Source organism: Nicotiana sylvestris, chromosome 9 (genome assembly GCF_000393655.2).
Source record: "Nicotiana sylvestris chromosome 9, ASM39365v2, whole genome shotgun sequence".
NCBI lineage: Eukaryota > Viridiplantae > Streptophyta > Magnoliopsida > Solanales > Solanaceae > Nicotiana > Nicotiana sylvestris.
In genome coordinates this window covers 20,188,950-20,204,318 of record NC_091065.1, presented here as the reverse complement: position 1 = coordinate 20,204,318, position 15,369 = coordinate 20,188,950, and the positions used below count along the sequence as shown (strand labels likewise).

The following is a 15,369-nucleotide window of genomic DNA, read 5'->3' as shown; positions in this document are numbered from 1 at the left end:
GTAAGGCTAAGCAACCGATGTCAGTGCGGTTGCTGTCCGCCAATGAGGTCCTCGCCGCACGCTAGACTAGATTGTCAGTGCCGTGCGGGAAAACCAATGTCGTGGGCAATTGCGGAAGCTTGAGAGAGAATTGGGTTTTGAATGATGATGATGATTTTATTGATGAATGAAAATGCTGATTACAATGATGCGGTGTCGAGGGGGAGAGACACCAGAAAATGCTTGCTTGAAAATGTTTGATTGTTTGGTCCCCCTTAATAATGCTTAAAAAAAATAAACCAACATTACAAGACTAGTCCTAATAAAGCTGTAGAAGCACACTGAAATGAAAATGATGTAAACTAGCCTATGATTACAATGAAAAGGACTTAGATTATTACAAGGAAAAACTAAGTCCGATGGCAGCATCTTTGTCTTGCGGGTCTGCGCGCGCGTTGCTGTGGGCGCGCGCGACACTTGATGTGCTGGCCTGAGGCTGGGCACTGGTGCTTGGCATCAGGGTCTGTGCGCGAGGCGCTGCTGGAATGGGCCTGCAGCTGGGCGCTGGCGAGGCATCAGGATCTGCGCGCGCGGCATTGTCAGGGCGCGCGGCGCTGTTGTCATTGGCCAGCCCTTGGGCGCTGGCGAGAGGCATCGGTGGGGCGACAGAGGCACATGCGCGCTTGTCACTTGGCGCAGCCAAGACCACGGGGCCGACCATGGCGCTAGGCGTTGTGAGGCTTGCTAGGCCGCCATGGGGCGCGGCCAAGGGGTCATGGGGCATGTCTGGAAAGCAGCCCATGACATTCTCCCCCACCTGAGTTGGCGCCGTCCTCGGAGCCTTATGATGATGATGATGATGATGATGATTCTGATGGTTGTTGGATGGGAGGTCTGCGCCCCTCTGTTCTTTGAGCTTGCTGTTGTAGCGAAGCAATGATTGCATGCGGCTGACATGGAAGACTGGATGGATCTTCCACCAGGATGGAGTTTTGACCTGGTATGTGGACTTCCCAATGCGTTTTGCAATGGGCAGGGGCCCAATGTATTTTTGTTGCAGGCGAGGGTCATGGGTCCTTTCTGCAAACAAGTACCGCTTTGGGATGCATAGCATTACTTTGTCCCCTGGTTGATGTTGGGCAAAGCAAAGATTTTGTTCGGTGAACCTTTTTGCCCGCTCTTGGGCCCTGATGAGATAGCTCCGCACTATCTCCATGTTGCGCTCCCATTCGCTCGAGAAGTTGGCAGCTCGAGGAGATTTCGGCATGGTTGATGCATTCACCGTTTGCGGGAGAAGCGGTTGCTGTCCGGTAACAATTTCAAAAGGGCTCTTGTTTGTATGATGGCTCTTTTGAGAATTGAAACACAGTTGAGCAGCATCCAGGAGCTTCACCCAATGCTTCTGTGATCCGGTTGCGAAGTTGCGGAGATATTCCTCCAGCATGTCATCGAACCGGTCTGTCTGGCCATCCGATGGTGGATGGATGTCTGTGTTGTGACTCAATGTTGACCCAAAGCACCTGAAGAGATGGGTCCAGAAGTTGCTAGTAAAGCGTGAGTCGCGCCTACTAACAATGTTTTTGGGCAGGCCCCAATGTTTGACAATGTGCGAGAAGAAGAGTCGAGCTGTATCTTCTGCTGAGATGTTTTGCGGGGCTGCTATGAAAGTTGCATAGTCTGAGAACTGATCTATGACAACCATGATGGATGCAAGATTGCCGACTTGGGGCAATCCCGTGATGAATTCTGAGGGAAACACTTTCCCATGGTCTCTGAGGGACATGTAATGGCTGCGAGGGTCCCGGCTGTGATGAGTGATCCGACTTGTCCTTGTGGCATGGCTGACAAGTCTTCACACGATGATGAGCGTCACCAGTCTTTTGAGGCCGATGACATGATGACTGATTGTTGCTGCGAAGGGTAGCCTGAACCTGAGGTTCATGTCTGTTGACTACCTTCTCCAACTGCATGGCCGAGATGTTTTCAGCGGCCATCTTTATGGGAAAGCATGGTATGGTGCAGGGCTTGGCCCCTTTTTCTCCCATCATCAGGAGCATGTTGGCATATGGTACCGGAATGGTGTTGGTTTGCCTCATGAAATCCAAACCCACTATGATGTCGAAGTCATCTATGATTGCGATGCGCAGGTCGATGCTTCCTTTGTATGGGCCAAGTTTCACTGGGACATTTGTAGCTGTTCCACCCAATGCCTGAGGTGGTGAGTTGATAGCCTTGACGCGGCCTTTGCTCTTTTGTACCACAAGACCTAGGCGCTCTACTTGCGTTGATGACAAGTAGTTATGGGTGGCACCCGTGTCTATCAATGCGTGAAGGGGCTTGCCGTTCACTTTCAATTCGACGAACATTAGGGTCCTCGCTTGCTTAGGAGGTCCTTCGTCCATCTTTTCTTTCCCTTTCCTGGTGATCGGGACTGATGTTTTCTTAGGAGGACATGCACTGGTCCCCGCTAAGGCATGAGGGATAGAGCCAACAATTGCATTGAAGGCGCCTACCTGGTTGTCTTCAGATGTGTCTGATGCATCTGTCTCATCCTCGACAGTCTGATGAGCATTGACCTTGATGTTTGGGCATTCATTGTTCCAATGTGCCCCGCCGCAATGACGGCATTCTGAAGGAGGCTTTCTCCCCTGATTGTTGTTGATGGATGCAGCACTGTTGCTGTTGGAGGGAGGAGTCTTAGTTTTGGATGCACTCCGATCTCCCCCACTTTTGCTTGGGCCACCATTGCTGGGATGGTGCCCGTTGGATCCCCCTCGGACAGACGGCTGGGGCCTGTCGTTCTGAGTTCCCAAATGATAGTCGCCAAGGCATTCTGCAGCTTGAATGGCCTTGGGCAGGGTGTCTACCCGTTGTCGCTGTAGTTCCATACGGGCATGAGGTTTCAAACCTTCTATGAATGCGAAGAGTTTGTCTTTGTCCCCCATGTCGCGTATGTTTAGCATGAGTGCGGAGAATTCGCGCACGTACTCCCTCACTGATCTGGTGTGGCGGAGGTCCCGTAGCTTTCTCCTGGAATTGTATTCCACATTTTCGGGAAAGAACTGCAGGCGTATGGCTACCTTCAATTCGTCCCATGTCTGAAGAGTATCTTCACCGGCCTTGATGGCTTCGTGTTTGACCCGCCACCAAAGTTTGGCATCGCCCTGAAGATACATGGCAGCAGTCGCTACCTTTTTGGATTCCTCCAAATGGCCGACGGCATCGAAGTATTGTTCGATGTCGAAGATGAAGTTTTCCACTTCTTTAGCATCCCGGGATCCGTCGTATGGCTTTGGCTCCGGTATCTTAAGCTTTTGTGGAATGGGGGTGAGGTTTGCTGCACCCCTGATGTGATGGTCGCCTTCTCGAAGTAGGCTCTGTAAGGCAGCATTGACAACGTTGAGCTTGTCAGTCAAGTCGTTTATGGTTTGCTGCATGGCAGTTAGTCTGTCTGCCTCATGTTGCTGATGGGCTAAATCGTCGGCACGCTCCTGTTGGAGGTCCTCAAATTTGCCATGGATGTTGGCAGTTTCAATGGCTGCCGTTTGTCGGTCCTCGTCGGAGTCACGACTGATGTTTGCAATGTCATTTTCGGCCTGCCGCATTCGGCGGTCCAGGTCGTCCAACCTTTGCACTAGGTTGTTGCTTTGATCAGGCACCGTTTCTACGATGGGTCGTAATCGGTCAACCGTCTCTTCTAGGGATGCTAGACGCTCCCCATGATTCACCATGGTCAGAAATGGTGATGATGGCAAATGTTTTCCCTCGTCCGATGTCGAGCCTAGGCTCTGATACCAACTGTTACGCAACGCCTTCCTGATGATCTTTGGAAGGGCAACGTAAGGCTAAGCAACCGATGTCAGTGCGGTTGCTGTCCGCCAATGAGGTCCTCGCCGCACGCTAGACTAGATTGTCAGTGCCGTGCGGGAAAACCAATGTCGTGGGCAATTGCGGAAGCTTGAGAGAGAATTGGGTTTTGAATGATGATGATGATTTTATTGATGAATGAAAATGCTGATTACAATGATGCGGTGTCGAGGGGGAGAGACACCAGAAAATGCTTGCTTGAAAATGTTTGATTGTTTGGTCCCCCTTAATAATGCTTAAAAAAAATAAACCAACATTACAAGACTAGTCCTAATAAAGCTGTAGAAGCACACTGAAATGAAAATGATGTAAACTAGCCTATGATTACAATGAAAAGGACTTAGATTATTACAAGGAAAAACTAAGTCCGATGGCAGCATCTTTGTCTTGCGGGTCTGCGCGCGCGTTGCTGTGGGCGCGCGCGACACTTGATGTGCTGGCCTGAGGCTGGGCACTGGTGCTTGGCATCAGGGTCTGTGCGCGAGGCGCTGCTGGAATGGGCCTGCAGCTGGGCGCTGGCGAGGCATCAGGATCTGCGCGCGCGGCATTGTCAGGGCGCGCGGCGCTGTTGTCATTGGCCAGCCCTTGGGCGCTGGCGAGAGGCATCGGTGGGGCGACAGAGGCACATGCGCGCTTGTCACTTGGCGCAGCCAAGACCACGGGGCCGACCATGGCGCTAGGCGTTGTGAGGCTTGCTAGGCCGCCATGGGGCGCGGCCAAGGGGTCATGGGGCATGTCTGGAAAGCAGCCCATGACATAGCACACGAAACCTAGGGATCGAACGAAATTCTAGTTTTGTGGCCCTAAAACGCCAAAAAAGGAGGAACGGTCATGGAGAGGCGATGATGAATGTTCCTTAGGTCGTTTTTGATGGGTCGGCAAAATTTTAGGCGATCTAAGTCCAGGTGCCCGGGCTCACGTCAGTGGCGTGGGCTATAGCACCCGAAAATCTGGGAATCGGGAAATGCCAAAAAAAAAAAAAAGGAACGGTCATGACGAGGCAATGACTAATGTTCCTTAGGTCGTTTTTGATGGGCTGACAAAATTTTAGGCGATTCGGGTCGGGGCGCCCGGGCCCACGCCGCCGGTGGCGTGGGCGCGGAATTCCAGTTTTATGGCCCTAAAATGCCAAAATAGAAGGAGCAGTCAAGGCAAGGCGATGACTAATGTTCCTTATGTCGTTTTTTATGGGCCAGCAAAATTTTAAGCAATCCGGTCCGGGCGCCCGGGCCCAGAACCAACATATTTTAAAATTAATTATTGAATTCTTTTTAATGTGAAAATTTTGTCCAAAATTTAATTTACTAGAAAGCAGAAGTTTCTTTCAAAAAGTAAGCAATGTATAAATTTAATCCACTAAGCCTGAATTTTCCCCCCTTTTTCATGGAATGCTATTTGAAGCGGACTCAAATTTTGGAACGTCAGTGCAATCTTACGTCTAGTCAGTCCCTTCGCCATGCGGAGGGGGAAGCGGTATTGCGCTCAGTCAACTGTGGAAGCCTAGACCTAAAGCAAACAATATTCTTATTGGATTTTAGTTGTTACAAGATAATTATGAAATTTTTCATCAGTGCAAAATCATTGATCACGGTGATATTAATAGATTGGTTATTTATAAAGTTTGTAAAAAATCAACTTCCTTTTGAATCACGAGTAATCAATTAGTTGTAGATTCCTGCCAAATATTAAGTTGGCGAGCACTGTAGCAGCAACATTAAGAAATACCAACAAAAAAGAGCTGTTAACTTCCTATGGTTATTGCTCTTGACCATCCGAATTCTATTTGAAGTTCAACTCCAACACTGGGTTTTATCCATTTTCTTCTTTGTCTACCTCTGCTTCTTTTCGTCTTAGCTTCCAAGAAAACAGCAGAAACAGGGCACAAAGAAGGGGAGGAATTGTGAGAAATAAGTATGCATCCGAACAATATAACTCGTTAAACATGATACATTCGTGGAATCTTAATTTACTTGATCATACATCTAGTACATGAAGCCTTAATGACCCTGATTCCAAAATAAATCAAAGCAAATGATATCTCTGGCTGCTGCAACTTTTGGCTCGAGATGTGTGCTAGATTCCATCTACTCTGTAATAAGCATTGGCATATCATCGACAGGGGCCGGAAGCTGTAAAAATGAGAGATCAGTCAGTTTGAAATATCAAAACTTGACCAGAAGGTCAAGTTCAAACCAGCTATGTAGCTCGAACCAAAAGATGCCACCGCACACGTGTCAAACCCTCCAACAAGTGTGCGGCGGCATTTTTGCAGGATCTGAGAAACATAGCAGACCAGTGTAATGGTCTTCTTTCTTCTCCTTCCAACATACAGGGAAAAGAACTGGAAGAGTAAAATATCAACCAAACAGAGATCATCACATGTACTCGATGAAGTAGATAGCAGTGTAACCGTAATGCAAAAGTAGCTATTTTATTATATTCTAATTGTCACGTTCGCTATTAAGGTGTTATCTAGTGACGAATGAGGTTTTCACCTAACAGTCAGATAGACAATGACTAATAACAATAAAAAGAACCAAGATAAAATAATCAATTCTACAAAGTGCAACTACCAGTCACAAACCTTTGCTCGTTGCAAGTCATTAACACCGAGGAGCCTTCTTAAATTGAAGTATGATAGTTTTGAAAGGTTAGAGCTCCTGTGAAAATGGTTCAATAGGATGAATACAAAATTGCTGCACTTGATCTACATTTGGAACCTAGAAGCTGAGGATTAGTCGTCTCACCAGCAAGCACTAATACGGTAAAGGAGACAGAGATTTGAAACAACAAATCTCATCAAGTACCATAGGGCCCGGTGCACAAATCTCATCAAGAACCATGTGTATAAAATATATTTTCCTCCTATCTTCCTTCCTTCAAGGTGTAATAGAATGTCAAAAGAATCGGAGATGTACTTGAACTAGATGCAGACCAGGTAATCACCATCAAGAGAATAGCTACAATAGCACCGAGGTCTTCTCGCTTTTCATGCTTGAAAGTAACAGAATGTTAAAGGAAATTTACTTCCCTTGCTTGTCTACTCAGCACTCAACACATTTTACCATCACCTTACTAGAAAAGTAAAATCTGTTTTTTTTGTGGGTGTAAGAGGTGTTTAGTAGAGAGTTTGGATCAATACATGGAATTTTTACATTTGCTAGGAAATGTATGCAACTGCATGTTCTTGTAGGCGCTGTATGTTTCTGTTATAACTTTGTGTACCATCTTGGAATTCTTATAAATAATACTTTACTTTATCAAAAAAAAAAAAAAAATGGTCCTCTGGTTAAAGAGTCTATATGATTAAGCAGAAATTCAAAAGTTCCACTAGCTTTTACAGTCCTCCATCGCCATCTTCAACTGCTCCAGCTACCGAACTCCCAGTACGCACACCCACATCCCACTGTGAACCCAGCAAATCACTGTCCCCACCCCCCTCATGAACCAGTAGGGATGGCAATAACATGGGGAGAATGATTAACATATTACAGGGAGTTGGCATAGGTATGAGAAATCTCAGACAAGGGGATGGAGAAAAAGGGGGTGGCAATGCATTTTTGGAACTTAAGACTAGACACTGCAACTCTTTCTCAAGCTTTATTGCTTCTATTCATTTCAATTTTAATCCTATGCACTTCCTTTAATCTCATCAGTCGTCAGATAGGTCATTTGGAAATAATATGCTTAAAAGAGTAATTTCATCAATGACTGACATTAAAACAGAATTTTGACCTGCTGTAGAGATTCTCATATCTGTGATCAGTAGAAATGCTTAAGCACAAGTTAACTGTCCAGTCACCCAAAATTTCAAACAATGGTATCCTCCAAAAAGTCATTTGACAAAAGATTAGCTGGAGATAAGTTTTCCAACCTTGATAATAGTGGTGAACAATAGCTTCGTCCAACCAGACAAAGAGTAGTTCTGTACTATGTTGCGCGGACTCTCCAAAATGTTGCCGCACCCGTGTCGGATTCTCTAAAAATACACTACTTTTGGAGTATCCGACACGCACCCAGCGACATTTTCGAAGAGTCCGAGCAACATAGGTTCTGTAAGAAGGCTATCATCATCTTTCTGTTTAGTTAAATTAGCTAATGGAAACAGCCTGTGTCATTACTTAGCTATTCTTCCTTTTCTAAAAATTTCTCAGAACGTTGGCATTCTGTCAAGCCAAGTTGTAAATGGAGAGAAATAAAACAGAAACAATGAGTAAACTTAGAGAAGGAGGAAGCATCCAGACAGGAAATTCTACTATTCCTTCTTTATATTTTTATTTGCGCAGTAGAATTGGAGCTCTGCTAAAGCAAGTCAGAAAGACAAGGAGAGAAGCAATGCGTAAAACAAGAGTAAAACAAAAATCTGGAGGAAAAAATTCTCCAAATCTTGCTTGTGAACAGCATAAAACTAACTCAACACGATAACCACAATATAGAGTTGCAAAGGCACATTCTTTCTCTAATAAAAGAAACCCTTGCAACAACTGCAAATACAAGACAATTCATGGAGAATAAATCAATGCGGCTGAAGTCTGAACAAAGAAATTAACTAGACACTACAACACTAATTACCACCTAACCTTGAAAATTAATCAATCGCATGGTTTGGCACAAATGAAACTAATATGTAAATTTTAATCAGGATTTTCTCAACTAAAGACTTAATGCTCAACAACTTTGTGAAGAAGAAAGTAAATCAATTTTCAATTTGCAATGTTTAATTTGCCATATATATATGTGTGTGTGTGTGTGTGACCTAAATTGCTGCATCATTTTGCATGCTCCAGAAGTTGTTCTGCTTGACCAAGAGAATAATGGAGAAGATATTGTGGGGTAACGATAACATTGAAAGATAACATTGTTACTTCCCCTTCCAACTCCCTCCCTTGCCAAACCCCCAAAACCCAAATTTTCCTTTTCCTTAGTTCCACTACAGATCCTAATTTCTATTCTAGGAATCTCTTGCTTCGTTGTGAATTGTGATTTTTAAGTTCCACTTTTAGGTCTACAATATCGAACCATATACACAAAATCATGCCAAAACCAGCAACTCTTGGACATGTAAGACAACAATTTTCCAAAGCTCGCGTTTTGCACAATAAATTGACTCTCAATGAAGAGAAATTAGGAATTAGTTCTCACAAACCACGTTGACATATGCGAGAACCAAAAAATATAAGATGTCAAATCCAATCACAATATGAGTGGTTGCCAAACGCAGAGAAAACACAATTTCAATCACATTAATTTCAATACATTCTAAAACTCACGTTTCCACGGATCTCATTAACCCAACGTGTTATTGAACATGGCCATATGACCTACTTACTCATCCCTCTGTCCCGATTTGTATCCTTTGATATGAATATGATGTACTTCAACCAAACTAACTATTCAATATTTTCTTCCACATTAGTAATATAATTTACAGGTTAAATTAACATTTTAAAACTCTAGTCAAGTACCATCATATAAATTGAGAGGGGGAAGTAGTATTTAACATTTTTTCCATCAATAATATATTACTCCCTCTGTCCCATATCCCAATTTATGTGTCATACTTTCTTTTACAGTCCAAAACAAATGACATATCTCTATTTTTTAAAACAATTTAACCTTAATATTTCCATGCCCAATCAAACAATGACACATAAAGTTGGATGGAGAAAGTTATAATTGAAGAGTAAAAAATCAATTAAACACAAATGAAACTTGAAAATCACCTGAAGAACCTGTCTCAGAGAACCTCCACACAAGGCCAAAGCATTGTCACGGCAACTATGAACAGTCTCAAACTGATTCATATCAAGCTTCTTGTTAATAATCCCAACTTGAAAGTAAATACTACCAGATGACGGCAAATCCACTCGGATCTCATTCACATTCAACCAAAGAAAGAATCTTTTAACTTGGATTCCGTCTAAGTCAGTAATTGACCCAATACTTAGTTTCCCAGTAATCTTCTCAGCATAATAAACTAAGTATTCAAACTCTACATAACAAGGCTTCTCTAGTTCAACTTCAAAATTGCCATCTTTGGAAAGAGAATAGGATTTTACAGAGTCTGGTAAAAGCCCTTTCGGAAGGCTGTATTTTGTAAGGATTTCGTATACTGTTGTGTTGTTGGCAGAAGTGTATAGGGATAAGAGTAGTAGTAGGAGAATACCCAGTTGGATTCTTGGAATGAAACCCATTGTTCTTGATGTTCCAGAGAAAGGGGAGAGAGGGCAAATATAGTGCAGTTCGGGAGGCTAGTGATGGTTTAAGTGGTTGTACATAATGCTGAAAGAGTTGTACTATAATTTGAAAAGAGAGAACATTGTTTTGGACATTTTATGGGAAGAGAGTTTGGGAACGAGGTCAAATTTCTTGGGAATTGAGAGTGTTTTGCATGATCAAAATGTGGGTCACATGCATGTATGTTTTGGAAAAAGATAAGGCAAGGCATATATTTTATATGAATAATCACTATTATACTATTGTTCAAATCTACCCCTCAATTGGACGTACTGTCATAAAGAGACCCATCCCAAATTAAAATACCTGGTTCAATATTAATATGCCCTATTAGACTCGTACCTGCCCACTTAAAAAATACACTTATCCAATTAAACTCCTTTTTTTCACTATAATTACATTCTTTAGCAGCCACACCAACAACCTTTGTTCATGAAATACTTTGAATAGATCACTATGTTCATGTAAAATAGGTATTAATCATCATATGTTTCAGAGTGAGATGGCTTGGCGTTGGTCACAGATGTGTAAGGCCATTCGCAGGTGCGGGCGAGGGGATGCGGATGCGCTCTTTCATGTGCGGGATTTTGGCTGCAGAAGTAGCTGGTCGGATTTTTAATTATCTTCGCAGAAGCGAAAGCTTTTTCGCAAAAGCGGAAGCGCATGTGCGCTAGTTTTGTCCGCAGAAGTGGAATCGCTGGCACTGATTTAAAATCGAGGGTTTGAAACTTTCTTTTGTTTTGGCAGTTTTAGAGTTCGGATTAAGGCGATTTTCGGAGAGGTATTAACCTAGATTGGAGGTAATGACTTTTAATCACTTTTGTCCATAAAGATCGAATACCCATTGATTATTTCACCTATTTCTCGTGAATCTAAGTTAGACTTTGAGAATTTTTGGACTATGTTATTGGAGAATGAAAATTGAGGATTTGAGGGGCATTTTGTGATTGGAATTAGATGATATGGATATGGTTATACTAGTAACTGAATGAGTGTTCGGAATTTGTGAATTTTGTGTGGTTACGAGGTGCGAGCCCGGGATTGACTTTTTGGGTTGATTTTTTGACTTGAGTTAAAGATCTTTTATCTTTTGGAATCACTTCCTATAGTTTTTATTGGCAATATTACATTATTTTGGCTAGATTCTAGCCTTTCGGAGGTTCATACACGCGCGAAGGGCTTGATAGTGGAGTGATTTGATTTGCTTGAGGTAAGTAGACACTAGTTGCCTGAATTATTTGTGATGGATACGTGTTATGGGTGCGTATATGTGTGGGGTTTGAGCCTATGTATTAACACCTGGTTAATTATCCATACTCGGGGTAGTGTTTAGGCTATGTCATGCCTTGAATTGATTGTTAAACATCAAACTGAGATGTTCTCCTATGTGTACGGTGTACCCTCTTTGAGTTATTTGTACCACGTTGAGGTTTCATTGAGGTTATTTTTCCGGTTGCAATTGATAAAACTGCTATTCCATTATGAAACTATTTGTTTTAGCTGTGATAGCACACATTGCACATGCCTACACTATAGCATGCTAGATATACCAGTCCATGAGTATGAAATTGGTAATCATTGATCATGTACATGTACTATCGTATATTTTCTTTCTCTCTGTTATGAGCTGGACTGCTAGCCTGTGACCATGCCAGGCAGATTGTGATAGCTGGCACGTAAGTTGTCCATGCGGTTGATATTATTAGTACTTGAGTTATCCGTGCAACACGTGAGTTGTCCGTGTGAATCCAGATATTTATATTATTAGCACGTGAGTTACCCGTTCGGGTTATATATTAGCACGTGAGTTGTCCGTACAACACGTGAATTGTCCGTGCAGCATGTGGATACAAATCTTTTTTGGGATAATATTGTAAGAAAAGTTAATCTTGGTATAGAATTCAATAAAGTTTATTATACAACGTTATTAGGTTTATTTAATACCTATAATAATACATGTATAGTGGAGGTCGAGCATTAAGGTTGTAGGTCAGGGGGAAGTTGTGAATATTTTAATATTTACGGTGCACCAGAGTGAGACTAGCCAGTTAGGATTTAGTTTTAGGATACTAGTGGTTATCTACTAATGCAGGGCTTTATCTGTTGATTATTATTGTACTTTCCATCTATTTCGTATGTTATTTTATTTTGATTCCATTAATGGTACTAATATATCGTCTCTTGTTGCCTTCTTGAGCCGAGGGTCTCCTGGAAAGAGTCTCTCTGCCCCTCGGGGTAGGGGTAAGGTATGCGTACATATTACCCTCCCCAGACTCCACTTATAAGATTACACTGGGTCGTTGTTGTTGTTGTAATAATACATGTATAAAATAATGAGAGACTTTTTGCATTATTTTATGAGGGATAAAATAAAAAATAAGAATATGTGTGTTAAATAATAACTTGATTAAATTAATAAATAACAAAAATACCCTTTTCTGTTGCTACCACTACTAGAAATTGTTGAAAAACCGTCCACAACATACCCACCGAAGCCGGTCGAAAGAAAAACCGACCGAAATTGGTCAGAAATTGGAATCACCGGTCATAAAAGTCAAAGGAACAATTCAAAATGTTTATACCGACCAACATTGGTCGGTAATTGTGAGCCTAGAATATAACAAAATACTATCAATATAAGAAAAATTCCCAGAAGCTGGTAAATACGGAGTCATGCGCTATATGACGGAATACAAGTCTTAAACTGAACAATAATAACACTGTATGAACTATAACAACAGTATGTAAGGAAAAAACAAGTCAAAACTGCGACCAAGGATGCAGCTTTACCTTGCCTCTCGAAGATAGTCCAACAAGCAAGTCTACTGTTGATAACTGGTTCCCACACCTGGATCTACCTAATTAAGTACAGAGTGTTGTGTGAGTACAATCGACCCAGTGTACTCAGTAAGTATCATAACTAACCTCGGCGAGGTAAAAAAAGCACGAATTCTAAATGATACTAGCGCTAACCTGTATAGTTTCACCATCTAAAAAAAATATAGAACATTAACAAAATCAGGTCATAAAGCACAAAAAAAAATCATGTGTGTGTATGTGTACAGTTCCTCAAATACTCTGTTCGGTCAATATTCAACATATAAAGATGATATGCAGATAAACATACACTAAACCATGAAAATTGTGAGTAAAGATGAAATGCAATTCCAAAATAACACTCACCAAACTTTCCTCAACTTTTTCATATCCGTACCAAACCACTAATTAGTTTTTCTCAATAATCGCATGTACACCATCAAGAGAGAAACATGAGAGGGTGACCCTAGGGGGATGAATATAATATAAGAAATTGTACATAGTTTTATATAAAGATTAATTCTCCCTACCGCAAAGCAAACGAGCCCTCAATGCAATGCCAAATATGAGTTTCTTCTATAGATTTTAAACATTTTACATTAATAAGTTATGGTACTTTGAGTTTTGATGATTTGCCAAAAGGCAAACAGTCTTGAGGAACCAGTTGTGATCAGCTCCTTTGGTTCGATTCACATGAGGAATATGGCTGATTCGTAGGGGAAATAATGTGGAGATCTGGTTCTCAAGGGGAATATAAATTCTAAGTTTGTCGTCATCAAAAAAGGGGAAATTGATAGGTTACAAGTACCTTGGGCATAAATACTTTACTTTATGTTTTGATGATCTAACAAACTTACTATCCAGAACCAGATAAGGAACCTGTTACACATCTACAAGACCTTGAGATCACAAAGTTCCAGGTTGGGATCCAGCGTGGGATATAACTCAACTCTTCAGAGAGGAAGGAACAACTGAGGAAACAGGTCCCTACCAGTTCTCGAGGAGACTGTATGAAGTCAACTCTCCAGTAGGAAAGTTACTGCCTGCACACGTTACTGCATAGGAATAGTGCAGCAGTCAACTTTCTATGGAAGGCTTTTTACCTACCTTGATTACATCATTGTAAGTTATGTCACACACGTATAAATACCATCAAGGAAGGTAAAACAACTTACTCCATGAGAAAACTAGATAAAGGACCTGAAGCATGCCTAGTACAATCATTCAAGTTAATCGACTCAAGATAATCTCGGCAGTGTGCTTTAGATTTGCAAGAACCAGATTAGGGACCTGATCCCTTGGTGTTCCCCGGACATAAGTATAGGTCAATTATACGGCTGAAAAGCAGCTGCAGAAAGTGACTGCCTGCAACAGTGCAGCAGTCAGTTCCCATTGAGAAGAGGCATGTACTAACCAAGATTTGACATCACTAAGGTGATGTCTTTTGTAGTATACATGCAAGGCACAAGATTCAGGTTCAAGACTTGCAAAATCAAAAACGAAAATACTCTCTCAAGTGCTTGCAACAACCTCTCTCAAGAACAAAGTTGTTGCAACCTTAAGGACCGGATCCAAGATTGAAGATATATTAAGTCCTTAGGTTTGTTGAGTCTTTATTATTTGTTCTTCAATTGTAACTCCTATCTAGCTTTCTTAGAAGCTGTGTTTTAGGAAACCCAAAATAACAAACCCTCTAAGTTTGTGTCTTGGCTAGAGTTAGTCGAGCTGTAAAGCCTTTGTAATAAAGTTATTACAAAGTGGCTTGTAATAGTGTTATTACAAGTTAGAGTGATTGAAGTCTTTGTAATAGAGTTATTACAAAGTGGCTTGTGGTGAGAGTATCACAAGTTAGTCAAAGTCTTTGTAACTAGAGAGTCACAAAGTGTCTTGGGGTGAGAGTACCACAAGTTAGTTGAGTTGAATCCTTTGTAATAGAGTCATTACAAAGTGGCTTGTAATAGGGTTTACAAGTTAGTAAAGTTAAAATCCTACAAGTGTAGGTCGTAGTTTTTGTCCCCTTAAGTTGGGATTTTTTCACGTAAAAAATCATTTGTGTTCTTTACTTACTGCCGAGCTACTGTGGGAACAATTAGAGAACCTGATTCCCTATACTAGTTGGTTTCACAGTCTGTTTCTTACAGTGGGAGCTGATAGAGAATCTGGTTTTCTATACAGTAGGAAAATATCATGTGTCTCACTTACATACTTGTTCAGTAGTTAGCATTGGGAGAACTGATATAGGACTAGATCGCTATACAGCTTGGTTAATTAGTATTTTCAGTGGAAACTCATAGAGAACTCGATTCTCTATACAGTCTGGTGGATGCATAGTTTCTAACAATTGGTATCAGTGTAGGTTCTTTCTAAAAGGTTAACACCTAGGAAAGATCTACATGGTTGCTCCATCAAACTTCGAGGAAAGTCAATCAACCAATAGACCACAAAGATTTTAGAAGATAGTTCGTAAAA

At 41.8% G+C, this 15,369-nt stretch overlaps 1 protein-coding gene across 1 annotated transcript; it reads right to left on the bottom strand.

Moving 5' to 3' along the window:
• Positions 1–5,736: 5,736 nt before the first annotated feature.
• Positions 5,737–10,265, bottom strand: LOC104215593 (uncharacterized protein At5g01610-like). Its single transcript, XM_009765438.2, has 2 exons — positions 9,570–10,265; positions 5,737–5,975 (listed from the first exon to the last, which is right to left on the bottom strand). The coding sequence occupies exons 1-2, from the start codon at positions 10,038–10,040 to the stop codon at positions 5,931–5,933; spliced, it is 516 nt and encodes a 171-aa protein (XP_009763740.1). The 5' UTR covers positions 10,041–10,265; the 3' UTR covers positions 5,737–5,930.
• Between the last annotated feature and the right edge of the window lie 5,104 nt (positions 10,266–15,369).